General features: G+C 39.9%; 1 protein-coding gene across 2 annotated transcripts in view; it reads left to right on the top strand.

Annotated features, from left to right (window-relative positions):
* Nucleotides 1–1296: 1296 nt before the first annotated feature.
* The window catches only part of ZNF500 (zinc finger protein 500), a 44915-nt gene continuing 22636 nt past the window's right edge, over nt 1297–23575 (top strand). Inside the window, exons 1-4 of one of the 2 annotated variants that reach the window (XM_069089614.1) lie at nt 1297–1413; nt 3468–3557; nt 4893–5019; nt 13546–22821. In XM_069089614.1, coding sequence (XP_068945715.1) covers nt 3525–3557; nt 4893–5019; nt 13546–14846 — 1461 coding nt within the window. In that variant the 5' untranslated portion in view covers nt 1297–1413; nt 3468–3524 and the 3' untranslated portion in view covers nt 14847–22821. Of the gene's footprint in view, nt 1414–3467; nt 3558–4892; nt 5020–13545; nt 22822–23575 lie in introns of those variants that run through there. The other variant, XM_069089596.1, reaches the window with a different exon arrangement.

Below are 23575 nucleotides of genomic sequence, written 5' to 3'. Positions count from 1 at the left end.
CAAATATCACTTTGGACAAATTACTTAACATCCTGGGGCCTCACATTCCTCTTCTGTAAAATGAAGAGGTTGCACTAGATGGGCTTCTGTTCTGTTCCAGGCCTTACACAGGCTGGTCCAGTGGTTTAGGTTTGGGACCAGAACAACATGGAGACTTGAAGACCATCTTGATACTCAATGAAGAAGTTTACTTAATAGCATGGAAAGGACAAAGATGTATGGCATTTATTCAGTCAAGCACAGTTTCCCTGCCTCCATTTTTGCAATAGTGGTATTGGGACATTCCGTTCTACTGGGGGATAGAGGTAAGAGAATATAATATAGCCTCAAATATTTTAGATAGGTCTGTGATCTCAAGAATGCCAAAATTTCCCACTCCATTGTGTCTGTCCACATGGAGCCATTCCTGTCCATGTCCTCCCATAAATTCACCACAGAGGGTTCACCCAACATTCCTGGAGCTTCCTCTGGACATCAGAAGTACACCAGTGGAACACACAGGCTCTCCATTGGCTTTCTCTCATTCTTGCTGCATAACCAGCTCCATCTTTTCTGCTCATAGATTTCTTTGAAGTCCTATTTTACTTAAAGCCTCCTAATCTCTTTATTGCAGTTTACATCCCAAGGGTAACCTCTCCATTGCCTCCCCCTTTCAATTCTTGTACCATGAAGAGCAGAAACACACATGCAGTAGCAGCAGTAGAATGTTAGCAATTTTTTAAACGGGTCCTTTTTAAAAGACAAATTTAGGATGATTAAAAAGTCTTACAATTTTCTATAAGCAATCTAGCCCGGTCTCCTGAGTGCAGCTTATCCATTTGCAACGTCTAAGATCTTCAGGTTGTCCACTTAATTGTTGATTATCCTCTAGATAAAAGCCATTCTTCCTCCACTAATTTTTTCCATCTGTATAATTAGGCCAAATTCCCTGGAGTGGTTATTTCCATCTAGGAAGCAATGAAATATTTGATGTAATCACAGCAATGCTATCCACACACAGAGAATTTCTGCATAGGAATCTCTCTCCACTTTGAATTCAAGTTGGATATCAGACAGAAAATGTATTTTTTCTGGAGCTCAGCCCTGTAATTAATTCCTTGCCTGACAGGGTGAAGCGAATAAGTATTTATGTTGCTCTCACTACGCTCCAGACACTGTGATAAATACTTTATATATATATGACCTTCATAACTCTTCAGGGTGGGGGATAGCCCCATTTCACAGTAGAAGAAACTAAAGTAAATGTAGCTGGGGGGTGCGGGGAGGACCCGGTGCACCCTGGGATTTGTAGTCCAGGTACGTAGTAGCCCCAGGTACGTAGTCTCATGCCTTCCAATCCCAGCTGCTTCCGCTTCCTTCAACTGGGTCCCGCGGGCGAGGCTGCAGATTACTGGCGACTGGCTCCCGCGGGCGGTGAGCTACGGACTGGGAGCGGGCAGTGGGGTTCTGCGCCAGTCGGCCAGGCGAGCTGGGGGACGGTCTCGCCTCGCCCTGTCCGTCAGAGGAGGGGCAGGGTTGGACACCTGTGGTCATGGAGGCGCAGCGCACTTTGCATTTTATGCCTCAGTTTCTCCCCTGGGCGCTTGGAGGGATTGGCTGCTCACCGACCCTTCCTTCTCCCCACCGTGGTGGTGGGTGGTGGCGGGGCGGGGAGGAGTACAGAGAAGGGAATGAAAAACCTTCCCTTCGTTAGACTAAAAAGGGAAAAACATGGGCGGGAGCCTGAGCCACCCCGACCCCACCCCCAGGAAAGGGGAACCTAGTGGCGGGAAAAATACGGAAGGGCGAGGTCGGGTGGCATCAGTGTGTGTGCACTGGGAGACGCAGAGGGCTTTGTCCCTGTTAACTTTTGCTTCATTAACTCCAATGTTGAGGAGGCTTTGGACAGAGAATTGGTCTCGGAGTCCGGAAAATCTGGGTTCAAATGCAACCTCTGACGTCCTGGCTGTTTGACCTTGGACAGTTCTTTTGAAAACTATAAATTTCATTCTGTACAATAGATAATTCATTGAGTAGCCTAGAGGGCAGAGGATGGGGAGAAGAATGGGGAACAGTGACTTCTCTTTTTCTAGACTCTGTGTTCCAGAGGTCCAGTTCCAGGGGGCAGCTAAGTGATGAAAGGGATGGAGAGCTGGACTTATAGTCAAGAAAACTTGAATTCAAATGTGTCCTCCCACACTTAACAGCCGCGTGGCCCTGGGCAAGTCACCTAACCTCTGATTGTCTCAGTTTCCTCATCTGTAAAACTGGGATAATAACACCTAGTTGGGATGGTTGTTTGAGAATCAAATGAGATAATTGTAATGTGCTTAATACAGTGCCTGGCTCATAATAATGGCTACATAAATGTTAGCTGTTATTACTATACTGGCCAAATTTTCAGAATGCATGAGTGGTCATATGTAAGGGATATAACTTCATTCAACCAGCATCTGCTGTGTGACCGGAACTCTGCTGGGCTTTGGGTTTGCAAAGAGAAACTGAACAGTCCCTGCTCTCAAGCAGCTCCTACTCTGTCAGGGCAGGGGCAGCGGGGACAGGGGGTATTTATCCAGCCATATCAATATCGGAAGTGTGCAAAGTAACTTGGGGGGGGGGGAATCTGAAGGGGAGGGGAGGGAGGGGGGGGGAGGAAGGCAAGGCACTAACAACTTGAGGATTAGTTATGACTTCTTGCAGAAGAAGGTGGTGGCATTTGAGCTGAATTTTGAAAGGAGCTAGGAATTCTAGGAGGCCGCAGTCTGGAGGAATTGTATTCTAGCCACTGGAGTATTCTAACTGTGGCAAGTAGGACAGTTTTGCAGTAAACCAATGTAAGTGCAGTGAACCTGGAAAAGAAGCCTAGAGGCAGACTGTGAAGGTCTTTAAATGCTAAATTGTGGACTTTGCCTTTTATCCTAAAGGCTATAGAGAGCCCCTGGAGCTCGCGGAGCCCTGTGGCATTGTCAGCCTGTTCCTTAATGATCAGCAGGACTGCTCTTTTTTTCTTTTTTTGCCTTTTGGAGGGCAATTGGGGTTAAGTGACTTGCCTAAAGTCACATGGTTAGTAAGTGTGTCTGAGGTCGGATTTGAACTCAGGTCTTCCCCACTCCAGGGCTGGTTCTCTATTCACTGCCACCTAGCTGCCCCAAGGACTGCTCTCTTAAGGATGGATTAGATAAGGGAGACCAAGTAGGAGGCTATTACAGTAGTCTAGGCAAGAGTTAATGAGGACCTGTGCCCGTTCTCCAAAAAAAATGTCTTTTTCTGAGATGGGACAATAAGAATTAACAAAGCTCTCTATGAAGGGCAGCTAGGTGGCGCAGTGAGTAGAGCACTGGCCCTGGAGTCAGGAGGACCTGAGTTCAAATTCGACCTAATACACTTAACATGAACTTTGCGTATTTGGTTTCTTCCTACTACTGTCCTAAGGATACCTAATCCCTAGGAGGTGGGTAACCTCTTATGTCTTCTTTCTCTTCCTATAGTTTGGGATTCCTACCTTGTTTGTTAAGGGCATTCAAGAACCAATTGAAAACCAGGAAATGGTGGTGGCTCTTCGTGCAGTGGAATCCCAGGTGAGCCACCATTGCCCTTGTACCATCCAAAGCACTTCTTTGCTTCCTCTTTTCTCTTCTTCTAAAAAGCCTTGCTTGCTGCTCACATATACTGAAAATTCACTTTCCAGTTTGCCTGATGAAAGAGAATGCCGTCTGATATCTAAGATATGTAGGTACCTAACACAAATATATATCCTATTCCGGGGCGGCTAGGTGGTGCAGTGAGTAGAGTGCTGGCACTGGAGTCAGGAGGACTTGAGTTCAGATCCGGCCTTAGACACTTAACACACACAGAAAGAAAAACCTAGCCGTGTGACCTTGGGCAAGTTACTTAACCCCAATTGCCCTCCAAAAAACAAAAAAAAATGTGTGTGTGTGTGTATATATGTATATGTATATATATATATGTAAAACCCATTCCTCAATGGATAACTGGGCCAAAGAAAAGAACAAATAATTCCCCAAAGAATTTCAAACTATTGATAACCATATGAAATAGTATTCCAAATTACTAATTATAAGAGCCATGCAAAACAAAATGACTCAGCAGTTTCACTTCACACTTAGCACATAGGCTAAGATGACAGAAGTAGGGAATAGTCATTGTAGCAGAGGTTATGGAAAGACAAATATACTAATTCACATGTGGATTTGTGAAGAGGTCCAAATATTTTGGGAAGCAGTTTCAAATTACACTATGGAAGTGATGAAAATGTCCAGGCCTTTCAGTTCAGAAATGCTACTGCTAGGTATAAAGATCCCAATTACACTAAAATATAGTAGCACCTTTTGTGGTAGCAAAGATTTGAAAATATATACCCATTATTTGGGAAACAGATGAATAAATTGTACATGAATGTAATGGAATATCAGAAATGACAAATATGAAAAACACAGAGAGACCTATAAAGGATTGCCCTCTGAGGAGGGAAGGATATATTTGTAAATTAAGAGGATAGAAAAAAATCTTTTTAAAGAAACTTCAATAAATGCTTTCTCAAAGGAGATCTTGGCTGCTTTCTGTGCTGTTTGTTTGCCTCTTATCTCTTACTTCCCCGAATTGTGTGTGTTTGTGTGTGTATATGTATATATTTTGCCTCTGGGGTCCATCTCCAATGGTCCTGATCTATGTCTTGCCACTGGACCCAGATGGCTCCAGAGGAGAAAGTGAGGCTGGTAACCTTGCACCTCCTAAATTCAATTCACTTGCAAGTCATGGAATCATCTTCCTGATGTCATGGTCCTCTTTGAGAATGAAGGACAAACAATAATATATTTTGCCTCCAAATGATTTCCTTATGTACTTCTAGAATTTATGGTGAAGTGCTGAATGAGGGTCTTGCATGCTTTCAGGGACTGGTTGTCGTTGAGGATCTGGCTGTGTATTTCTCCCAAGAGGAATGTGTTAATCTTCACCCCATTCAGAAGGAACTCCACTCAGACATCAAGCAAGACAGTTTCACAGATGTGATACCACTGGGTAAAGATTTGAAAGTGATTTCTTAGCCTCTTCTTTCCATTTTTTTCCTTCTGGCTCAGTGCCTTTACTATTCTAACCTTATTCAAGAAGTAACCTCTAAGTGGCCTTCAGTTTGTTTTTGAAAGAATGTGCACTCTTTCCTCTTCATATTTGGCTGCAGAGAAAAAGCGACTATTCCATGTAGTTAAAGGGATAAACAAGCTGACTATCTAATGTCTTGTGCTCTTGATTTATTTCTGTGTATATTTAGTATTTTATTTTAGAATCATAGCTAAAATTTTAGAATTCCTCTACTTCAGCCTTTTGCCTCCAAAGAGGATTTTGTCCAAATTATAAACATTTACTTGATTGTCCTTTTCTTCCTGATTTCCAGGGAAGGCTATTTCATAACCTTCTTCAATAACTTGTTCTAGTGTTTTTTTCCTAGTTCTTGAGAGCTAGGAAATGTTTTCTTATGGCTAATATAAACATTTTCTTCTTCAATTTGAGTTTGTTTTCTTTTATGTTGTTTTTACTTGACATAAAGAATGACAGGGAACTCTTTTTAACAATCTTTCAAATACTTTGCTTATTTGTCTATTGTGCTGAAGTAGAGAGATTAGACTAAGAAAAACCTGAAGAAAAATTCATGGTGAAAGCAATGCCTCCTAATAATGATAGTCAACAAGTTCTTAATTGTGGCAAACCCCTTAACCCGTTGCAATTTCAGCCTGTTTTTTTTTTTTTTAAGCAATCGGGGTTAAGTAACTTGCTCAAGGTTACACGGCCAGTTATTTCTGGGTGTGGTGCTAAGTATCTGAGCCCGGATTTGATCCCCAGGTCATCCGGACACTGGAGCTGGTGCTCTTACTTGCTGAGCCGCCTGGCCGCCCCTCTGTTTTTTTTTCTTTAATGTTTCTCAGTGGTAATGGAGAAAAATCAGTAACCATCATCTGTCTAGTAGCTCTTCATTTATTTGATGATTGGGCTTTAACATCAATTTTCCTCCCCTTTCCTGGAAGACTATGATTCCCACCCCTTTACATTGCTAGTGTGTTGTTTTAGTATTAACAAATAATTGAGTGGTAGCAATGTTCAAGGCATTATAGTAGATACTGTACTAGTTGGCAAAATTTTATTTAGATTGAATCTTATTGGGCAGTTAGGTGGCGCAGTGAATGTAGCACCGGCCCTGGAGTCAGTAGGACCTGAGCTCAAATCCAACCTTAGACACTTACCAAAAAAAAACTAGCTATGTGACCTTGGGCAAATCAACCCCAATTGCCCTACCTTCCCCTCTCAAAAAAAAAAAAAAGATTGAGTCTTATCCATTAAAAAGAAAGAAACTAATATTATTTATGGAGAAGTTTCTTTTTCATATATGTACTTCTCAGTTCCATACTGGAATTTTAGTGATAAAAATGAGGAATTATTAAGTGGTGAGGGACTGTATCAGCAATGCCATATTCACAATGCCTATAGAGATTACAAATATGCTGATATAATTATCCATCAAAAAATAGGTCAGGTTTGCCATTTGGGGAAATAAACTAGAAAATTTATTAAGATACCAAAAGACTGAGTCCCAAAACCAGAAAGTGAAAGCCATCAGAGTAGTTATGATATTGGCACAGGTAGATAAAGTAGAAAGCACCCACATTTTCAAGCCTTTAAAACAGAACAGGCTACCTCAGGCAAAGGTCCTCCTCTCCCCACTCACAGCAACCACCCAGCGTCCTGGAAGCGGGCTCCCAGCAGCTCCAGCCCCTGGCAGTCCTCAGCAGGAGTCCTTAGCAGAAAGTCCTGCTCCCAGCAGCTCCGGCCGCTGGCAGTGCTCAGCAGGGGTCCTAACTCAAAAAAAAAAAAAAACTGCCAACTGCCAACCGCAGGACCGTTAGCTCGGCTTTTCACTTTCTCTTGCTCTGCTATGTCAGCACGTCCATGGGGCATGGGAGATCTTTAAATCCCATAACCCTTACATTCGGCCCCAAGATCTTTCATGTCCCTTACTTGGCAAAAATACAGTAGGAATAACTGGTGTCAACAAAATTTCACAACAATATAACAAGAATAGCACACAATAAACACAAAAAACCATATTTTAGGGTGGGGCTTGAGCACAAGCTCCCCATCATTCCCCCCACCCCGAACAAATGGGGCCCCAAAATCTTGTGGTAAGGGGTGAATATCTCTTCTTCTATGGCTACTTGTTGCTGAAATCGGATGTAGAGCTGTCCCTGTCCTTAGGGGTCCCATTTGAGAGGTCAGTTCTTAATATGCTTGATGCCAGGTCCAAGGGTGACACATCACAGTTGCAGACAGGGGGTGACATCCAGCTTAAGCTATCAGGCATCTACAGATGGAGGGTACCAAGCCTGTGGAAACAAATCTAACAAACAAGGTGAACAAACAAAAAATCAAGAAGAAGCAAAGAGACAATAACCAGACTATTGTAGCCTCACTCACGGTAGAATAAATGATTTAAGGGTACAATTTTGTAATCATCTTCTCCAGAATAAACAATAGTTACAGTGTTATCCTTCCCATATGCTATAATCTCTGCAGCCTTTGGAACATCATCTGGCTTCCGTTTTACCCATACTTTAGCTCCTGATTTTATTCTATCACTAGAACCAAATCCTTCAGTTCCTGTGACAGTTATTTTGGAAGGAGGGTCAGTTTTTACAAGTGGCATTGTTTTACAAGGAACAATAATCACTTGAACTATCCTATCATTCTTGTGAATCTGTATGGGCCCCTCACCTAAATTCTGAAATGTTACAACAATTTCTCCTTGATAATTAGAATCTATTACTCCAGCCAATACATGTATTCCTTGAGCTGCTAATCCTGATTTGGGTAAAATCTGCCCAAAGTGATTTTTAGGGATTCTTATGCATATCCCAGTGGAAATTTTTCTTACTTCTTTCCTGTCCAACCAAAAGTCCTCTAAACAATGTAAATCATACCCCACCGAACCAGGTGGTCCTGGGTACGGTGCTGGGACATCTGGCCTCAAGGTCCAATACTCAGTTCAGTAGCAATCTTTGCCAGTCGATCAGCATGAGCATTGTACTCACGTTCTGGTGTGGTGGGGGCCACGTGAGCATCTACATGAAAAACTGACAAGTCAGTGACAAAGACATGTTCCAGATATCTTCCCATAATTCTTTGCCCCAGACTTGTTTACCATGAATTTCCCAATTTTCATTTTTCCACATGGGCATCCATGTAGCTAACCCATTAGCTACCACCCATGAATCAGTGAATATATGACACTGTCCTCCTTGTTCTATTTTGATGGCTTGATATACTGCCGTAAGTTCAGCATATTGGCTACTTGCACCTATCCCAGTACTTTCCAAAGTCCTTCTAGTACATGGGTTATAGGCCACTGCTTTCCAATGTCTTTTTTGCCCCAAATATTTTGCTGTCCCATCAGTAAACCATGCATGTCTCTTTTGTTCCTCAGTTAATGCATCATATCCCTCATTCCATTTTACAGTGGACTGTACCAACTGTTGCTTTGGCTCAGGGGGTGTGTCACTCCTCTCAATTTCTATGTTTGCTATAGATTCATGCAGAGCAGAGACTCCACTTTTGCCTGTTTTCGCTCTATTTTGAATATACCACTTCCATTTGATTATACTAGCCTCTTGGGCATGTCCAATTCTGTGAGAAGCTGGGGTACTCATTACCCAGGTCATAATTGGGATTCCAGGTCTTAATATCACTTCATGGCCCACAGTCAGTTGTTCAGTCTCCACCAAAGCCCAATATGCAGCTAACAACTGCTTTTCAAAAGGTGTGTACTGGACTCCAGATGAAGGGAGTTTCCTACACCAAAATCCCAAAGGTACATTTTGGCTTTGTTGTTTTTGCAATAAGCTCCAGTTTGCATAATCATCTTGTACAGTCACTTGCAATTCCACTGGACCATTTTGCATGGGCCACAAATCTAGGGCCAATTGTATGGCAGCCTTGGCTTCTTCAAAAGCTTTACTCTGCTCAAGTCCCCAATCGAATTCATATTTCTTCCGTGTGACTCTATATAAAGGTTTTAAAATCTGTCCCAAATGTGGAATGTGGTGCCTCCAGTATCCAAACAATCCTATGAACTTTTGGGCCTCCTTCTTATTGGTAGGGGTAGGAAAATCCTGAATCTTTTGTCAGGCTCGAGGAAGAATCTCCCTTAGCCCCTTGTTCCATTGTATACCCAAAAACTTCACATTCTGAGCTGGTCCTTGAACCTTTGCAGGGTTAATTTCCCACCCTTTACTTTTCATATGCTCAATTAGAAGGGTCAAACTCCTTTCCACTACTTTCACATCTTTTCCCTGTATCATGATATCATCAATGTAGTGGGTAAGCTGTACATCAGGTAGCTTTAATTCATCCAACTGTTCAGCCACAATCCTGTGACAAATAGTGGGGCTATGTATGTACCCTTGTGGCAAGCGAGTAAAAGTATATTGTCTACCCTGCCAAGTGAAAGCGAAGTGGTCCCATTGTTTAGAGTCTATTGGGATGGTGAAGAAGGCATTTGCCAAGTCAATAACTGCATACCAAGTCCCATCATATTTCTGGATCCTTTCTATTAAGGTGATGGTATCTGGAACAGCAGCATACAAAGAAGGAGTCACCTTATTCAACTGTCTATAATCCACAGTCATTCTCCACATCCCATCTGATTTTCTTACTGGCCAGACAGGATTATTCCATCTTGTGGTTGTAGGGACTAACACTCCTGCTTCAACATATTCCTTTATAGTAGTGGCAATTTCATCTTGCCCACCTGGCACACGATACTGTTTTAAAGTAATTACTTCAGAAGGTTCAGGTAAAGTGATTGGGTCCATTTTTAGTTTTCCTACTAAAACTGTATTAATTCCTATCTTCCTCACAGCAAATTGGTATCTTCCTTCAGGTAAATTCAGAGTCATGCCTCTCAATACATCTATTCCAATGATGTATTCAGGAATGGGTACAACAACCACAGTATATTCCTTCTTAGGTAACTGCCCAATTTTCATTGTTATTTTAACCTGTCTGGCTGATATTTCAGTGTCTCCTAGACCTGTGATGGTAATAGGAGTTCCATGTTTAAACTTATCAGGGTTTCCATAGATAAGTGTGGCCTCAGCCCCAGTATCAATCAGTGCCCTAGTCACAGTAGTTGATCCATTCTTCCAATATATTGTTAAACCAATATGGGATCTGCAATCTCTTCTGCATATTTCTTTTATCTGGGCTGGGGCTTGGCCTATCTCCTATTCCCCCTGAAGGTGGGGCAAACTTGGATACAAAGATTCAGATTCAGAAATACCTGCGGGGGTGGTTCCTGCTTCCCTGTTCATTCTAATGCTAAGTACCTTTTCTTGGTACAGCTTATGCAGCTCTTCAGTTGGAATACCATCCATTCTTCTAAAGTCCACCCCAGCTCTTAATAGAGCAGTAAACAGTTCCCTTCTTGTGAGTCTATTTTGTCTCTGAATCCTCTGGCTGTTTACTCTTCTCTCTCGAGGCAATTTGTCTTTTTCCCATTCCCCTAAATCGCTTAATTGTGAAATCTTATCCAGCACCTCTGAAAGAGGGTGCCCTATTTCTCCAATTAAAAGAGTCAGAATTAGGTGCTTATATGCAGGAGGAGCCGTCTTCACTATGATATTTCTATGAGGAACTCCTAGGGGGGTATCATAATATGCATTTGCATCTCCAATCAGGATAGCAGTTTTCATTACCTCCTCCTTTAACTTTCTCATACAGTCTCTAAGTGAGTACCAGGGTCTGTCTCCCCTAGGCTACATAGATTCAGTTGGATATTGCTTTTTGCAACCTTCTGCAGCTAAAGCTAGAAGATTCGTTTTGTTATTTCCTCCTTGCATATGGTGATCCCTAAAAGCCTGGTGTACAAAAGGATTCTGACTGATACTTATAAATTTTAAAGTCCTCATTGTCCAGTGTTATTCCTCCTGCGCCTTCATCAGTGATTCTTACTATCCAAGACACTAAAGACTCCCCCATTCTTTGGGTAAATCTACTCAATATATCAGTGATCTCCTGTTGAGTGAAATCCTCAATTATCTCCCTGGACTCTGTTTTGCCTCGGTGGTTCTCCTGCCTTCTTCTTCGTATGGGGAGAGCTTCTACATTAGGAGACTCCTCATCTAACCTTGTTCCATTCTCCTCACACACATTCTCCTGGAAGCTGTCAGGGCAACTCTGCCCAGCCTGTACAAAAGCTGCATGCACATTCCTTCTGCTAGTTTTTTGCTTCCTTTTAGCTACATGAACAGTAGCTTGCTCCTGGACCACATGAGTCCCTCCAGTTTGCTCTTCTGAGTGCTGTGACACAGAAGAATCCTCAGGCAAACCAGCTGACTCCCTAGCCATCCGAGCTCTTTCCTTCAGCAGCTTATCCCTACTTTTACACATAAGGCGATAACTTGTTAGCAGCACCCAGCCTCTCCTGCACACTCCTGCCAGTTCTTTGCCTGGTTCTATGGGTATTGCTTTCAAACATCTTTCCAAATCTCCAGGTTCTCCCTCTCTTAGCCTTGGTTCCCAGTTTTCACAGGGCCCTGTGCTTTTAGCCCATTCTCTGGCTAGAGAGGAATAAGGCAAATCCTCCCATCCTGGAATAGCCATTTCTCCCTCTAAAGCCCCACTGCTTCCAAATAGAGGCCTGACATTTTGTGATCCCATCCTCATCGCCAAATGTATCAGCAATGCCATATTTACAATGCCTATAGAGATTACAAATATGCTGATATAATTATCCATCACAAAATAGGTCAGGTTTGCCATTTGGGGAAATAAACTAGAAAATTTATTAAGATACCAAAAGACTGAGTCCCAAAACCAGAAAGTGAAAGCCATCAGAGTAGTTATGATATTGGCACAGGTAGATAAAGTAGAAAGCACCCACATTTTCAAGCCTTTAAAACAGAACAGGCTACCTCAGGCAAAGGTCCTCCTCTCCCCACTCACAGCAACCACCCAGCGTCCTGGAAGCGGGCTCCCAGCAGCTCCGGCCCCTGGCAGTCCTCAGCAGGAGTCCTTAGCAGAAAGTCCTGCTCCCAGCAGCTCTGGCCGCTGGCAGTGCTCAGCAGGGGTCCTAACTCAAAAAAAAAAAAAAAGGCAACCGCCACCAACTGCCAACCGCAGGACCGTTAGCTCGGCTTTTCACTTTCTCTTGCTCTGCTATGTCAGCACGTCCATGGGGCATGGGAGATCTTTAAATCCCATAACCCTTACAGGGACCAGTCAATTTTTTTAGCAAATTCTTTTAGTTTGGTCAAGATTGTTAGTGGAGTATTTCCCGTTTCCTTCTCCTGTTATAATAGCAAGCATTTTCCAGATTCTCCATGAATTGCTAATAGATTTATTGAATTATGAAATGGGGGCAAGTACATCTAATTCTTTGGTTACCACTGGGGAAGACCATGATGGCAGTGGGAAGTGAGGCTGCAATCACACTTTAATAAGCCACAGAAGGAAGTACAAAGACAAATGGTAAAAAGGGCAGGTACAAAGGAAGATGGTGTGGGGATGAGGATAGAATGGTAGATGGAGGAAGGCAGGCATCGTGAGGAAGAGAATGGGGAGGGGAGAGGTACAGAGAGTCACTCACATAGAGTTGGGAGCATTAGGCAGTGTGGACCTGATGGAGATGGAAGAATACTTGGGGGTAAGGAGAAATAGGCATTGGAGGTCTCATTTTTGTAGGGATTTGGTGGGGGAAAAGTAACTCTTATCTCTTTGACCTTTGGGTTAGTTCCGTCACATATCCAAGTCATCTCAAAGTTATCTGTAATATTTTAAAGTCAACATATCTGTATCATCTCAGCATCATTTGGTGTTCTGCTCATCCGGAATGTTCTGCTGGTCTGTAGATGTCTGGAACTTAGATCTGAGATTTACACATCATAGGAACAAAAGGCCCTGACCCAAAACCTAGATAATTCCCCTGATTTAGCATGTTTTCAGGATTTGGAGTTAATAATATGTGATACAGTTTGCAAATTATGTTTCTTTGATCTTTGGGGTTGTTCTGTGTGTGACTCCTAGGCGGCTCTTTGCTGTCTTCTTGTTATGGTTACTTTGTGCTAGCTACTAAAACTGGCTACTTAATTACTGTATTATCTAGTAGGAGGATTTTTAGGGGAACCAAAACAAGATACAATTGTAACTCACCCCACAAGCTAGAGACAAGGCCTTTAGATTCAAATATCCTTGCACCACAAGTTTTTCTTCAGATTGCTCTTAAATTAATTTGTCAGCCTTAGCCCAGAAGGATGAAAAATGTTAATGTCATGGATTTTTAATCCTTTATCCTTGCTTCCACTCAAATCAAAGTCAACTGCAAGTCATGTCATAATCTCCCTGATGTCACGGTCCTCTTCAAGAACAAAGGACAACATTGATTATGTGTTATTTGCTCTTGGATTGAACTATCAAATTGTTTCTTAGTCTTGTAATTTGTAGCTTCTTTTTTTTCTTCATCCAGGGAAATAATTATACTTGGAGTTTCTCTCTTTATCTTAGCAGGAGAGCAAAACAAAGAGGAGACTCCTCAGTTAGAGAATACAGAGAGTATGGGACCCCTAGAAGTGTCTGCAACTCTGATTTCTGAGCTGGGAAAAGTGACTATCGATGAACCAAGAAGGCCTGAAGTGAAAAGAGCAGGTCTATCCCAAGAGAAGAGATTTATAAGCCTTTTAGTTACCATTGACAATCCATCTCCATTAAGAGAATTATCTCAGTGCATAGAAAACATAATACTTTCTGAGAGGGATATTTACCTCCCAGAGCTGAGTGTAGCAGCAGCCTATAGATGTCATGAATGTGGTAAAAGCTTCACTAAGAGCTCACGACTTCTTTCACACCAGAGAATCCACACAGGAGAAAAACCTTATGAATGTGCTGATTGTGGGAAGAGTTTTACTCAAAGATCTACCCTTTCTACTCATGAGAAAATTCACCGGACTGAGAGGCCACATCAGTGTACTCACTGTGGGAAAACCTTTCGCCGAAGTGCACATCTTATCCGACATGAGACTATCCATACAAGAGAGAAGCCCTATAAATGTGACCAATGTGGGGAAAGCTTCACTTGGAACTTCCAGATTTTGCATCATCAGAAAGTGCACACAGGTGGGAAACCCTATAAATGTCTCTTGTGTGAGAGAAGTTTCCGTAGGAATTCAGATCTCACCACTCATCAGCGTGTCCATACTGGAGAGAGACCCTTCAAATGTTTAGAATGCGGACGAAGTTTCAGTCAGAGATCAAATCTTATTACTCATAAGAGAACCCATACAGGAGAGAAACCTTATAAATGTGTTGACTGTGGGAAAATTTTCCGCCGTAGTTCACATCTTACTCGACATGAAATTACCCATATGGGAGAAAAAATCCACAAATGTAATGAATGTGGGAAACCATTCACTTTATATACTGAGTTTGTGCAGCATCAAAAGATGCACAAGAAAGAGAAGGCTTATTTTTGTAATAAGTGCAGGAAAAGCTTCAGTTGGAGATCAGACTTTATTACTCACCAGAGATTTCACTCAGGAGAAAAAGTTAACAAATATCCCACATGTGAAAAAAGTTTCAGGCTGAATTCTCACCTTATTCATGAGAGAACCTACACAGGAAAGAAATGTTATCAATGTTCTGAGTGTGATAGAAGTTTTCATAAAAATTCTGACTTCATTATTCATCAGAGACTTCACACAGGAGAGAAACCTTATCATTGTGCCAACTGTGGGAAAAATTTTAGTCGGAACTCACATCTCATTCGGCATAGAAAGATCCACATACGGGAGAACTTATATAGTTCATAAGGCAGTTTTCAGTATTTTGACTATCTTTAACATCTTTGGAGATGAGTGTACCACATAATAATTTTTGGCAAGACTTAGGCCCTCCAGAGGGGGAAGAATTGAGAGTATTGCAGCATTTACAGTTCTCTCTTGTTAATCAAAGTTTTTTAGCTTGTTTTTTTTGTGATGGTTTTATTATTTGAAGTGCTTGAAAAAAGTATTTATGAAACTAGGTGAAATTTTGTGATAAAAGGACCAGATGTTAGATTTGGTTCTGAAATGAGCAACATTAAAATGTATTCAAGTTCCTAAGGACAGGAGACATCCTTTATCCTTTGTATAAATTAAAACTGTTTCCAAGATTGCACTTTTATTCCCACTTCAAACGAGAATGTGTTTCAATAGAGTTCAGTCACAAAAACAAAAACTAAAATGTAGAGTTTTTTTTTTCTTAAAGCAAAAGCTAGATGTACATTCTGTTTGCCCTGCTGAAGTTATATTACTTGTTGTATTCACGTTAGTATCATCCAAACTCTTCCTCAATACCTTTACATATAACAGGTTGTTTGACCAACTTGTGGCTTTTGAAGTCTTGGAGTCTGTAGATATTTATCTCCATGCCATTAGCCCTTTTGAGTGGCAAGAACAAATAATAGTTTATACCCAGGACAGTTATACACTAAGTATATCCAGTATAGCTTTAGGCTTCGAGAAAAGTTTTTGTTTGCTCTTGTTTCTACTGTTGATCATTGCCAGTTGTACCAGTCTGTACTATGGTTCTGTTCCAAGTACCATCTCTAAGCCATTTCTCCAGCCTGATGGTGTGTATTGTATAAAATGCCCCCCTATCATGGCAGATGGTTGTTTGTCCTTGGCTGGGAGAAAAACCCTTTTCCTTGCTTCATTCCATTACATAATCTTTTTTCTTCGTTGCTGGTTGTTGAGGTGCTGAGATTTTTTCTAAAAGGAAGCCCTACACTCATCTCTGTCAATGTTACTGTATTGCTGGTATCAGAAACCAAAGTATCTGTTCCAGCATTGCATTCACAGAATCTCAGAATTGGACAGAATGTGTGGAAATTTCCTCTTAGTCATGTTAGCTTTCACAAAATAATTTCCAGTAAACATAGTAACAGTGAAAAGATGAGGAAATACAATCAAAATGACATGGAATTGTTTTCAGGAAGGAGTCAGTTTGGGCTTCTTAGGAAATTAAAAACATTCCATAATCCTCTCACTCTTGCAACACTCAACACTTGTCACATCATGAAGCCTCAGTAACTGTAGGCTTGCACATTTCCCCCTTTTGTGCTCAAGTATAATCTATGTCAATTAATTCTAGGATCTCATTTTAAAGGTCTTTTCCTTTAAGATCTGTATAATCATCAGTAATATACATTACTTTAGTTTACTATAAATATGGAGCTCTCTTTGAGATAATGCAGCAAAGTAGCGGGTTAAAGAGAATTATTTTGGAGTGTCTAGGTGGCTCAGTGAATAGAGAATTAGACCTGGAGTCAAGAGGACCTGAGTACAAATGTAGCCTCAGACACTTAACGCTTACTAGCCATGTGACCTCGGGCAAGCCACTTAACCCCAACTGCCCTTCCGAAAAGCAAAAAAATAACTTAAAAAAATAAAGAGAATTATTTTGTATGCCATTACAATATACCAACTAGAATTATAAAGTTGAGGATGGCCTTGAATACATGACAAGTTAAGTTAGTGGGAGCTATGTTGTAAACAAAATCCTATTGATCTTAAACATTCTATAAGACATAAATGTAAATCAATGATTCAGTAATTATTAAGCACCTACTCTATGCCAGTCATTGTGCCAAAAACTAGGAAGACAAAGACAAAGCATAAAAATTCTCTGCCCTCAAGAACCTTACCTTCTAAAGGAATACAACATAGATTTATACACATTCAAAATACATATACAAAGTAGATATATGCTTACCTTGGCAGGGAAGGGCCTAGAAGCTGGTAGAAACATGAAAATCTTCATGGGGAAAGTGTTGAGCTAATTCTTGAAGGAAACTAGAGATTCCAAGAGACTAATGAGAGGAGAGAATACGTCACAGGTTTGTTGGACAGCCAATGCAAAGGCATGGAGTTGAGAAATTGATAATTTAACAAATTCAGTTTGGACTAAAGGGTCCAGTTTGGACTGAAGGTAGTAGTGGTTAATAAAATTGTAAAGCAGGCCTGCACAGCCTGCAGCCCACCAAAGGATTTTGGGCAGCCTGAGAAAAACATAGAGGAAAACATACACTACATTTTTCTTAGCCCAAAAATCCTTCAGCGAGCTGCAGGTTGTGCATGCCTGTTGTAAAGTGTGGGGCCAGCTTGTAAGAAGCTTTAAATGCCAAACAAAGGAGTTTATATTTGATCCTAGAGGAAGCAGAACTACTAGTGTTATTGAGTATGGCATTAGGGGTGGGATGGTATAGAATGATGCTTAAAGAAAATTTTTGGTGGCTATGGGGAGTATGGATTGAAGTAGAGAGATCCTTGGGACTGGATGTGTGTGTGTGTGTGTATGCATGTATATCCATATACCCATACATATGTGTGGTACATGTGTGAGTGTATATATATAATATGTGTATGTGTATGTAAAACATCTATATAAAGATACTGGCTCCTTGTTTGGGTTTTAATGGCTCAGAATGAGTGTAAATAGCAATTGTTTCTGTTCTACTCAGAAACTATGAGGGTCTTCCCCTCCTGGATGGATTCTTTTGGGAAGTCAAACTAGGCCATCTTTTGCCTTAACTCTTACTTAGTTTTTAATCACTGAATGGGTATTGCTTAAGACAAGCTGAGACCTGAGAAACACCTTAGTTTAAAAAGGCCAGGGTATCCCTCTACATTGCCAGTCATCTTGACCTATGTCTTGACATTGGCTTCTGAAGGCTCTGGAGGAGAGAGTGGGTTGATGACTTTGCACAGTGCTGCCTCACTTAAATCCAATTCACTTGCAAGTCAACATATCATCCTCCTGACGTCATTGATCCTCTTTAAGAATGAAGGAAGAACAGCATAAAAGATACTAATCTAATGTAAGGGAATAGATGAAGGACAAACAACATAAAGATTCTAATTGAATGTAAGGGAATACATGAGGTTACTGAGAGAGAGCAGAAAGATAAAGACAGCTTGTAGGACAAAACTTTATGCCATGCCCACAGCTGAAGACCATTGTATAGAGGCACACCTAGAAAAAGAGACTAACAAGAAGTGGCAGATAGGTAGGAAGAGAACCAAGGGACTAGTGTTACAAAAACCCAGGGTTGAGGAGCAGGGTGGTTTTCTCTTAGTTGGAAATTCAGTGACTTTGGGGTTGAGATAACAAAAGTGTTGGCTATCCACTGATGACTGGAGTCTGAGTAGAGGATCATTAGATAGAACCAGCTGTTGATGAAGGTAGATGAGTAGAATATTCCAGGTCATAACTACCTCTCAGTTGTGGTCCTGGTGTGGCTGTGGTCAAAGTCACATTATACTGGTTGTACCAGTCACTGCCTATCTATAGTTCTGGCACAACCTAATTTATCTCATGGAGTGCTTCTTGGCACAACAGGGTCTGTCTCACTCATCTCAATTCTTTATCTGGAAGCCCCAAAATTAAGGAAGCAATCTGGAATCAGGGTGGTCCAGTTAAAGCATAGACTCACCTGTAACTCCAATAAGCTGAAGCATGTACAGTGGCCATACCCCTTGGCAGATGAGCTAAACCAGGTTGAGAGTAATTGACAAACCCATAGATGAATTAGGGGGAGGTCGACCCCAAGCATATAAAAACCTTACTCAGCAGAATTGGCAGATGACAACAATTAGTTCCAATGGCCACAAAGGCATCTGAAGCAGGACCTGTGGAGCATTTAGAGCTTGATCATACATTGAAAATGCCAAAGTCATTCACTGTATCTGGGGCCTTGCCAGTCATCTTGACTTTTGTCCTGCCACTGGACTTTGATGACTTAAGAAGAAAGAGTAAGGCAGATGACTTTGTGCAACTCTGCCTCACTTAAAGCCAATTCACTCTCAAGTCAAGACATCACCCTATGATGTCATTGGTCCTCTTCAAAAACAAAGGACAAACAACAATTTGGAATTTAAGATTACTGTTAGCAGATTCCCCATTTCTAATTTTACATACACAGCAACTAAGGTGGTTGCAAGGGCTAGGATGTCAACTAATTTCCAACTTCATACCAAGTATCTGGTGTTATTGCAGATAATGAATTGACCTAGGCTTTTGCGGGGGTTAATCTATATATCATAGTGGTCTACATAATTCCACATGCCCCATAGTATCCCCTATAGGTTGGGACTTTGACTCTTGTAATAAGACCATACACTTTTAAAAATGTATTATTAGTGGTTGAATTTTAGGCATAGCTTTGTGGTCATAGGTTAGAAGGGATTCCTAAATTACTTAGCTGCCAAATCAGTGCTGGTGAGTGAGGTCATCATGTATGCTGCAGGACTGGTTATTTGGTAAATCTTGGATCTCAGAGGACCTGTGTATCATTGGAGTGCTGATTTGACCATCCTACCTATTAGTAGTGATAAGAAGGCTCACTTGTGGTTGCCCAGTAAAGAAATGATGTGAAGCTTTCCCAAACCATCCTATTTGGGATGTGTCATATCAGACCATTTGGGCTCATGTCACAAGGTCAGTCACTTTTTCTAATTGCACCCAATCAGAGGTTTCTTTCTAGGTTTTTGTGTATATGTAGAACAAGACTTCAGTGTTGATTCTATCCCAAAGGCATCTAAATCTGTTTCCTCTTCAAAGTAAGAAGGCAATTAGGTGTCCTAAATATTGCCAATTATATAGCCACTCCATTTGGAGCAAGAAGGATACTAGGTGAAAATCAAAGGTATGCCCTTGGGGTGATTGGGGAATGGCTAAACAAGCTGTGATATACAGTTGTAATGGAATATTATTGTGCTATAAGAAATGACAAGTGGGATGATTTCAGAAAAACCTGGAAAGACTTTAATGAACTGATGCACAGTGAACAGAACCAGGAGAACATTGTAGACAGTAACAGCAATATTGTTCTATGAAAACCTGTGAATGACTTAGCTATTCTCAGCAGTACAATGATCCAAGACAATCTCAAAGGATTAATGGTGAAACACGTTAACTGCCTTCAGAGAAAGAGGCTGATATTGTTTGAAAGAACTGATATTGTTTGCATACAAACTGAAGCATGCTATTTTTCATTTTCTTTTGTTTGAGTCTTCTTGTACAAAATGATTAATATGGAAATGTTTTACATAATTGTACATGTATAACCTATCATAACTCTCAAGGAGGGGGCAGGAGAGGAATAGGATTTGCAATTCACAACTTTAAATAAAAATGTTTAAAAAATTGAAAAAAAAGGATATTAGGAAGCAGTATGAAAGTTAAAGAGCAAATTTTATAACTCAATCAGCAAGCATTTATTAAGTATTTGTATGCCAGCATTATACTAAGGACCAGGAATACAAATAAGTGAAAGTTCCTGACTTCAAGGAGTTTACTTCCTAATGAAGAACAGAACACGTACATATATATAGGATAGAGATAGGAGGGTGATGCTATCTCTTGGGGACTTAGTGTCAGGAAGAAAAGGCTTGGTCTGTTGGTCCCTCTGTGTGTTATTTGTACATGGATCCTGCCAGAGCATGAAAGTTAGGGCAGAGTCTGAGCTAAAAATACTGGGACTAAATTAGATTAAAAACAATTTATGTTGATCCAAATTATAGACTACCAGAGGTTGAGAGTACCTATTGGAAGGACTTAGTCCCTTGAGATTCAGGAATCAGGAAAACATTAACAAATGCTTTTGGACCAAGTTACCCATCAATGGATAAATAACAAATAAGAACTAAAACATAGGGTCAAAGAACTAAACATCTCCAGTTCCTCTAGTGAAGGAACCTCTTATGATGATGAATTCAAGTCTACTTACCATTATATATATTCAAATACTTGACCATTATCCCTAAGAGCAGCCTATATAGAAACTCAGCTGCATAACTGCTTCTGCAGATCCTGCAGTCCCCATCTTCCCAGTAGCCATAGCTACTGAAGATCCAGAAAAGAAAGTACTTGGCACCAGAATCCTTATCACTGTCAGATAGCTCGCCATCAGAAATTTAATTTAATTGTAGTCTCCTGGCTAGTACTTTATTTGGGATTTTTGCATCCTTCCTTTCTCAGAACTAGATAAATCTAACAAAAAAATGAATGAGAAAGAAGTCAAGGAGATGAATAGAATTTTAGATAAGCTTGATATGACAGATATCTGGAGAGAATTGAATGAAAATAGGAAGAAATGTACCTTTTCTCAGTGATACAGGGTACCTTTACAAAAATTGACCATATACTAGGTCATAAAATTTTTATAAGTAAATTCAGAAAAGCAGATATAAAATAAACCTACACAAATCACCTGTATTTCTATATTTCACTAACAAAACCCTGCAAGAATAGATATTAATAGATACCCCATTCAAAATAATTGTAGACAGTATAAAATAGGTACCTGCCAAGACAAACCCAGGAACTACATGAACATAGTTATAAAGCACTTTTATACAAATAGTCAGATTTAAATAATTGTAGAAATATTCATTGTTCATGAGTGGGCAGAGCCATGTAATAGAAATAACAATTATACCTAAACTAATCTACTTATTCAATGCCATGCCAGTTAAATTACAAAAAAAAAAAAAAAACTAATTTGAGCTAGGAAAAATAATAACAAAGTTAATTTGGAAGAACAAATGGTCAAAATATCAAAGGAATTAATGAAAAAATGTAAAGAAAGGAGGGCTAGTGGTACAGATCTTAAACTATATTAAAAGGCAATAATTATCAGAATTACTTGGTACTGGCTAAGAAATATAAGGATAGATCAGTAGAACAGAGTAGACATACTATACACAGTGATAAATTATTATAATAACCTTGGGTTTGGCAAATGTAAAGATAATACACTAATTGGTAAAAAAAAAAAAAATTGGAAAAACTGGAAAGCAGTCTGGCAGAAATTGGGTATAGACCAATATCTTATACCATTTACAAAGATGAGGTCAAAATGGATATATCACCCAGATATAAAGAGAGCTATCATAAGAAAATTAGAACATGGAACACATTACTTATCAGACTTATAGTTAGGAGAAGAATTTTTGAATAAGTAAGAGATAGAGAACATTGTGAGATGTGAAATGGATAATTTTTATTACATTAAAAAGTTTTTTTTAATTAAATCAATGTAGCCAAGATTAGAAAGAAAGCAGAAGTTTTGGGGGGGGGTGTCAGATTTTACTGAGTTTCTTAGATAAAGGTCTCATATCTCAAATATGTAAAGAACTTTGTCAAATTTATAAGAATATGAGTCATTCTCCAATTGTTAAGTGACCAAAGGATATGAATGGGAAGTTTTCCGATGAAGAAATAAAAACTATATGTAGTCATATAAAAATGCTCTAAATCATTATTGATTAGAGAAATGCAAATTAAAACAACTTTGAGATATCGTCTCACACCTAACATATTGGCAAGAATGATAGAAGGAGAAAATGACAAATGTTGGAGGGAATATGAAAAAATTGGTACACTAATACACTGTTGGTGGAACTGAAGTGATCCAACCCTTTTGAAAAGCAATCTCAAATTATGCCCAAAGAGTTATAAAATTGTTTATAGCCTTTGAGCCGGCAATACCATTATTAGGTCTTTCTCCCAAGGTGATCAGAGAAGAAGGAAAAGAACCTATATGTTCTAAAACAGGAGTGGGAAAGGTTTTCATGTTGGAAGGTTGCTTTAATATTTAACTGTAATCAAATAAGGACACATTGAAAACATTTCAATTAGATATACTTTAAAATGTACATTATTTTGTAAAAAAATCTAACTACTATGTACTTAATTTCAAAAAATGAAAACTACTTGTTAATTTTAAAGTTAATTAACCAAAAATTTTAATGACTTTGTTGTGCCTGTTTTTTGTTGTTGTTGTTGTTGTTGAAAAGCATTGGAATATTTGGTTGCAGCATAGAGGTCTGCAGTTTCAGTTGATCCTCTAGATGGGTTATCAGTAATTTGTGACCTTAAGGGTTTCTAGATTTGGGTAGATTTGCAGCAATAAGTGATTGAAAAGCAAGAAAGCATTTTGGGGGGGGTATGTTGCTGAAGGCGTGGGTATTCTACTACATTTTCCCATATTTCAACTGGATCTTTCTTAGCATCAAGCAATGACAAGGCCAAAATGCTAATTTGAGTATGATAGTCATGATTCTCAAAGTCAGTGAACCTTTCATTGTATTCTCCAATTAATATACAGCTGCATATTCTTCAAACGATTCACGTGTGTTATCCTGTTCACCAATGACCTTTGCTAACTGAGGAGAATATTCATCCAGTTTCCTTTTGAAGAAGTGTTTTGACAAAAGAGCTTTTTGTGAAGTGCTTGAATTGGTTTTGGCCATGTATCATATATACTTAGTTTTACCTCACAAAGAAATATTCAAGTCGTTTTGGCTTAACGTGATATCACATAGAAATGTCTCATTCCTATGCAAATCTTTCAATAATTTATATTGCTGATTCTATTCTTCATAAAATTTAAGTATCTCTTCTCACAGAGATAAAACTTTGGCTAACACATGTCCCTGCTGATACCCCAAATCCACACTGAATACCTCATTGTCCAACTTTAGCATGTTACAAAACT

This window comes from Petaurus breviceps, unplaced genomic scaffold (genome assembly GCF_028583685.1).
Source record: "Petaurus breviceps papuanus isolate PSGF00001 unplaced genomic scaffold, PetGlider_PUasm1.0 120, whole genome shotgun sequence".
Lineage (NCBI taxonomy): Eukaryota > Metazoa > Chordata > Mammalia > Diprotodontia > Petauridae > Petaurus > Petaurus breviceps.
This window is presented reverse-complemented; position numbering and strand designations above follow the sequence as displayed.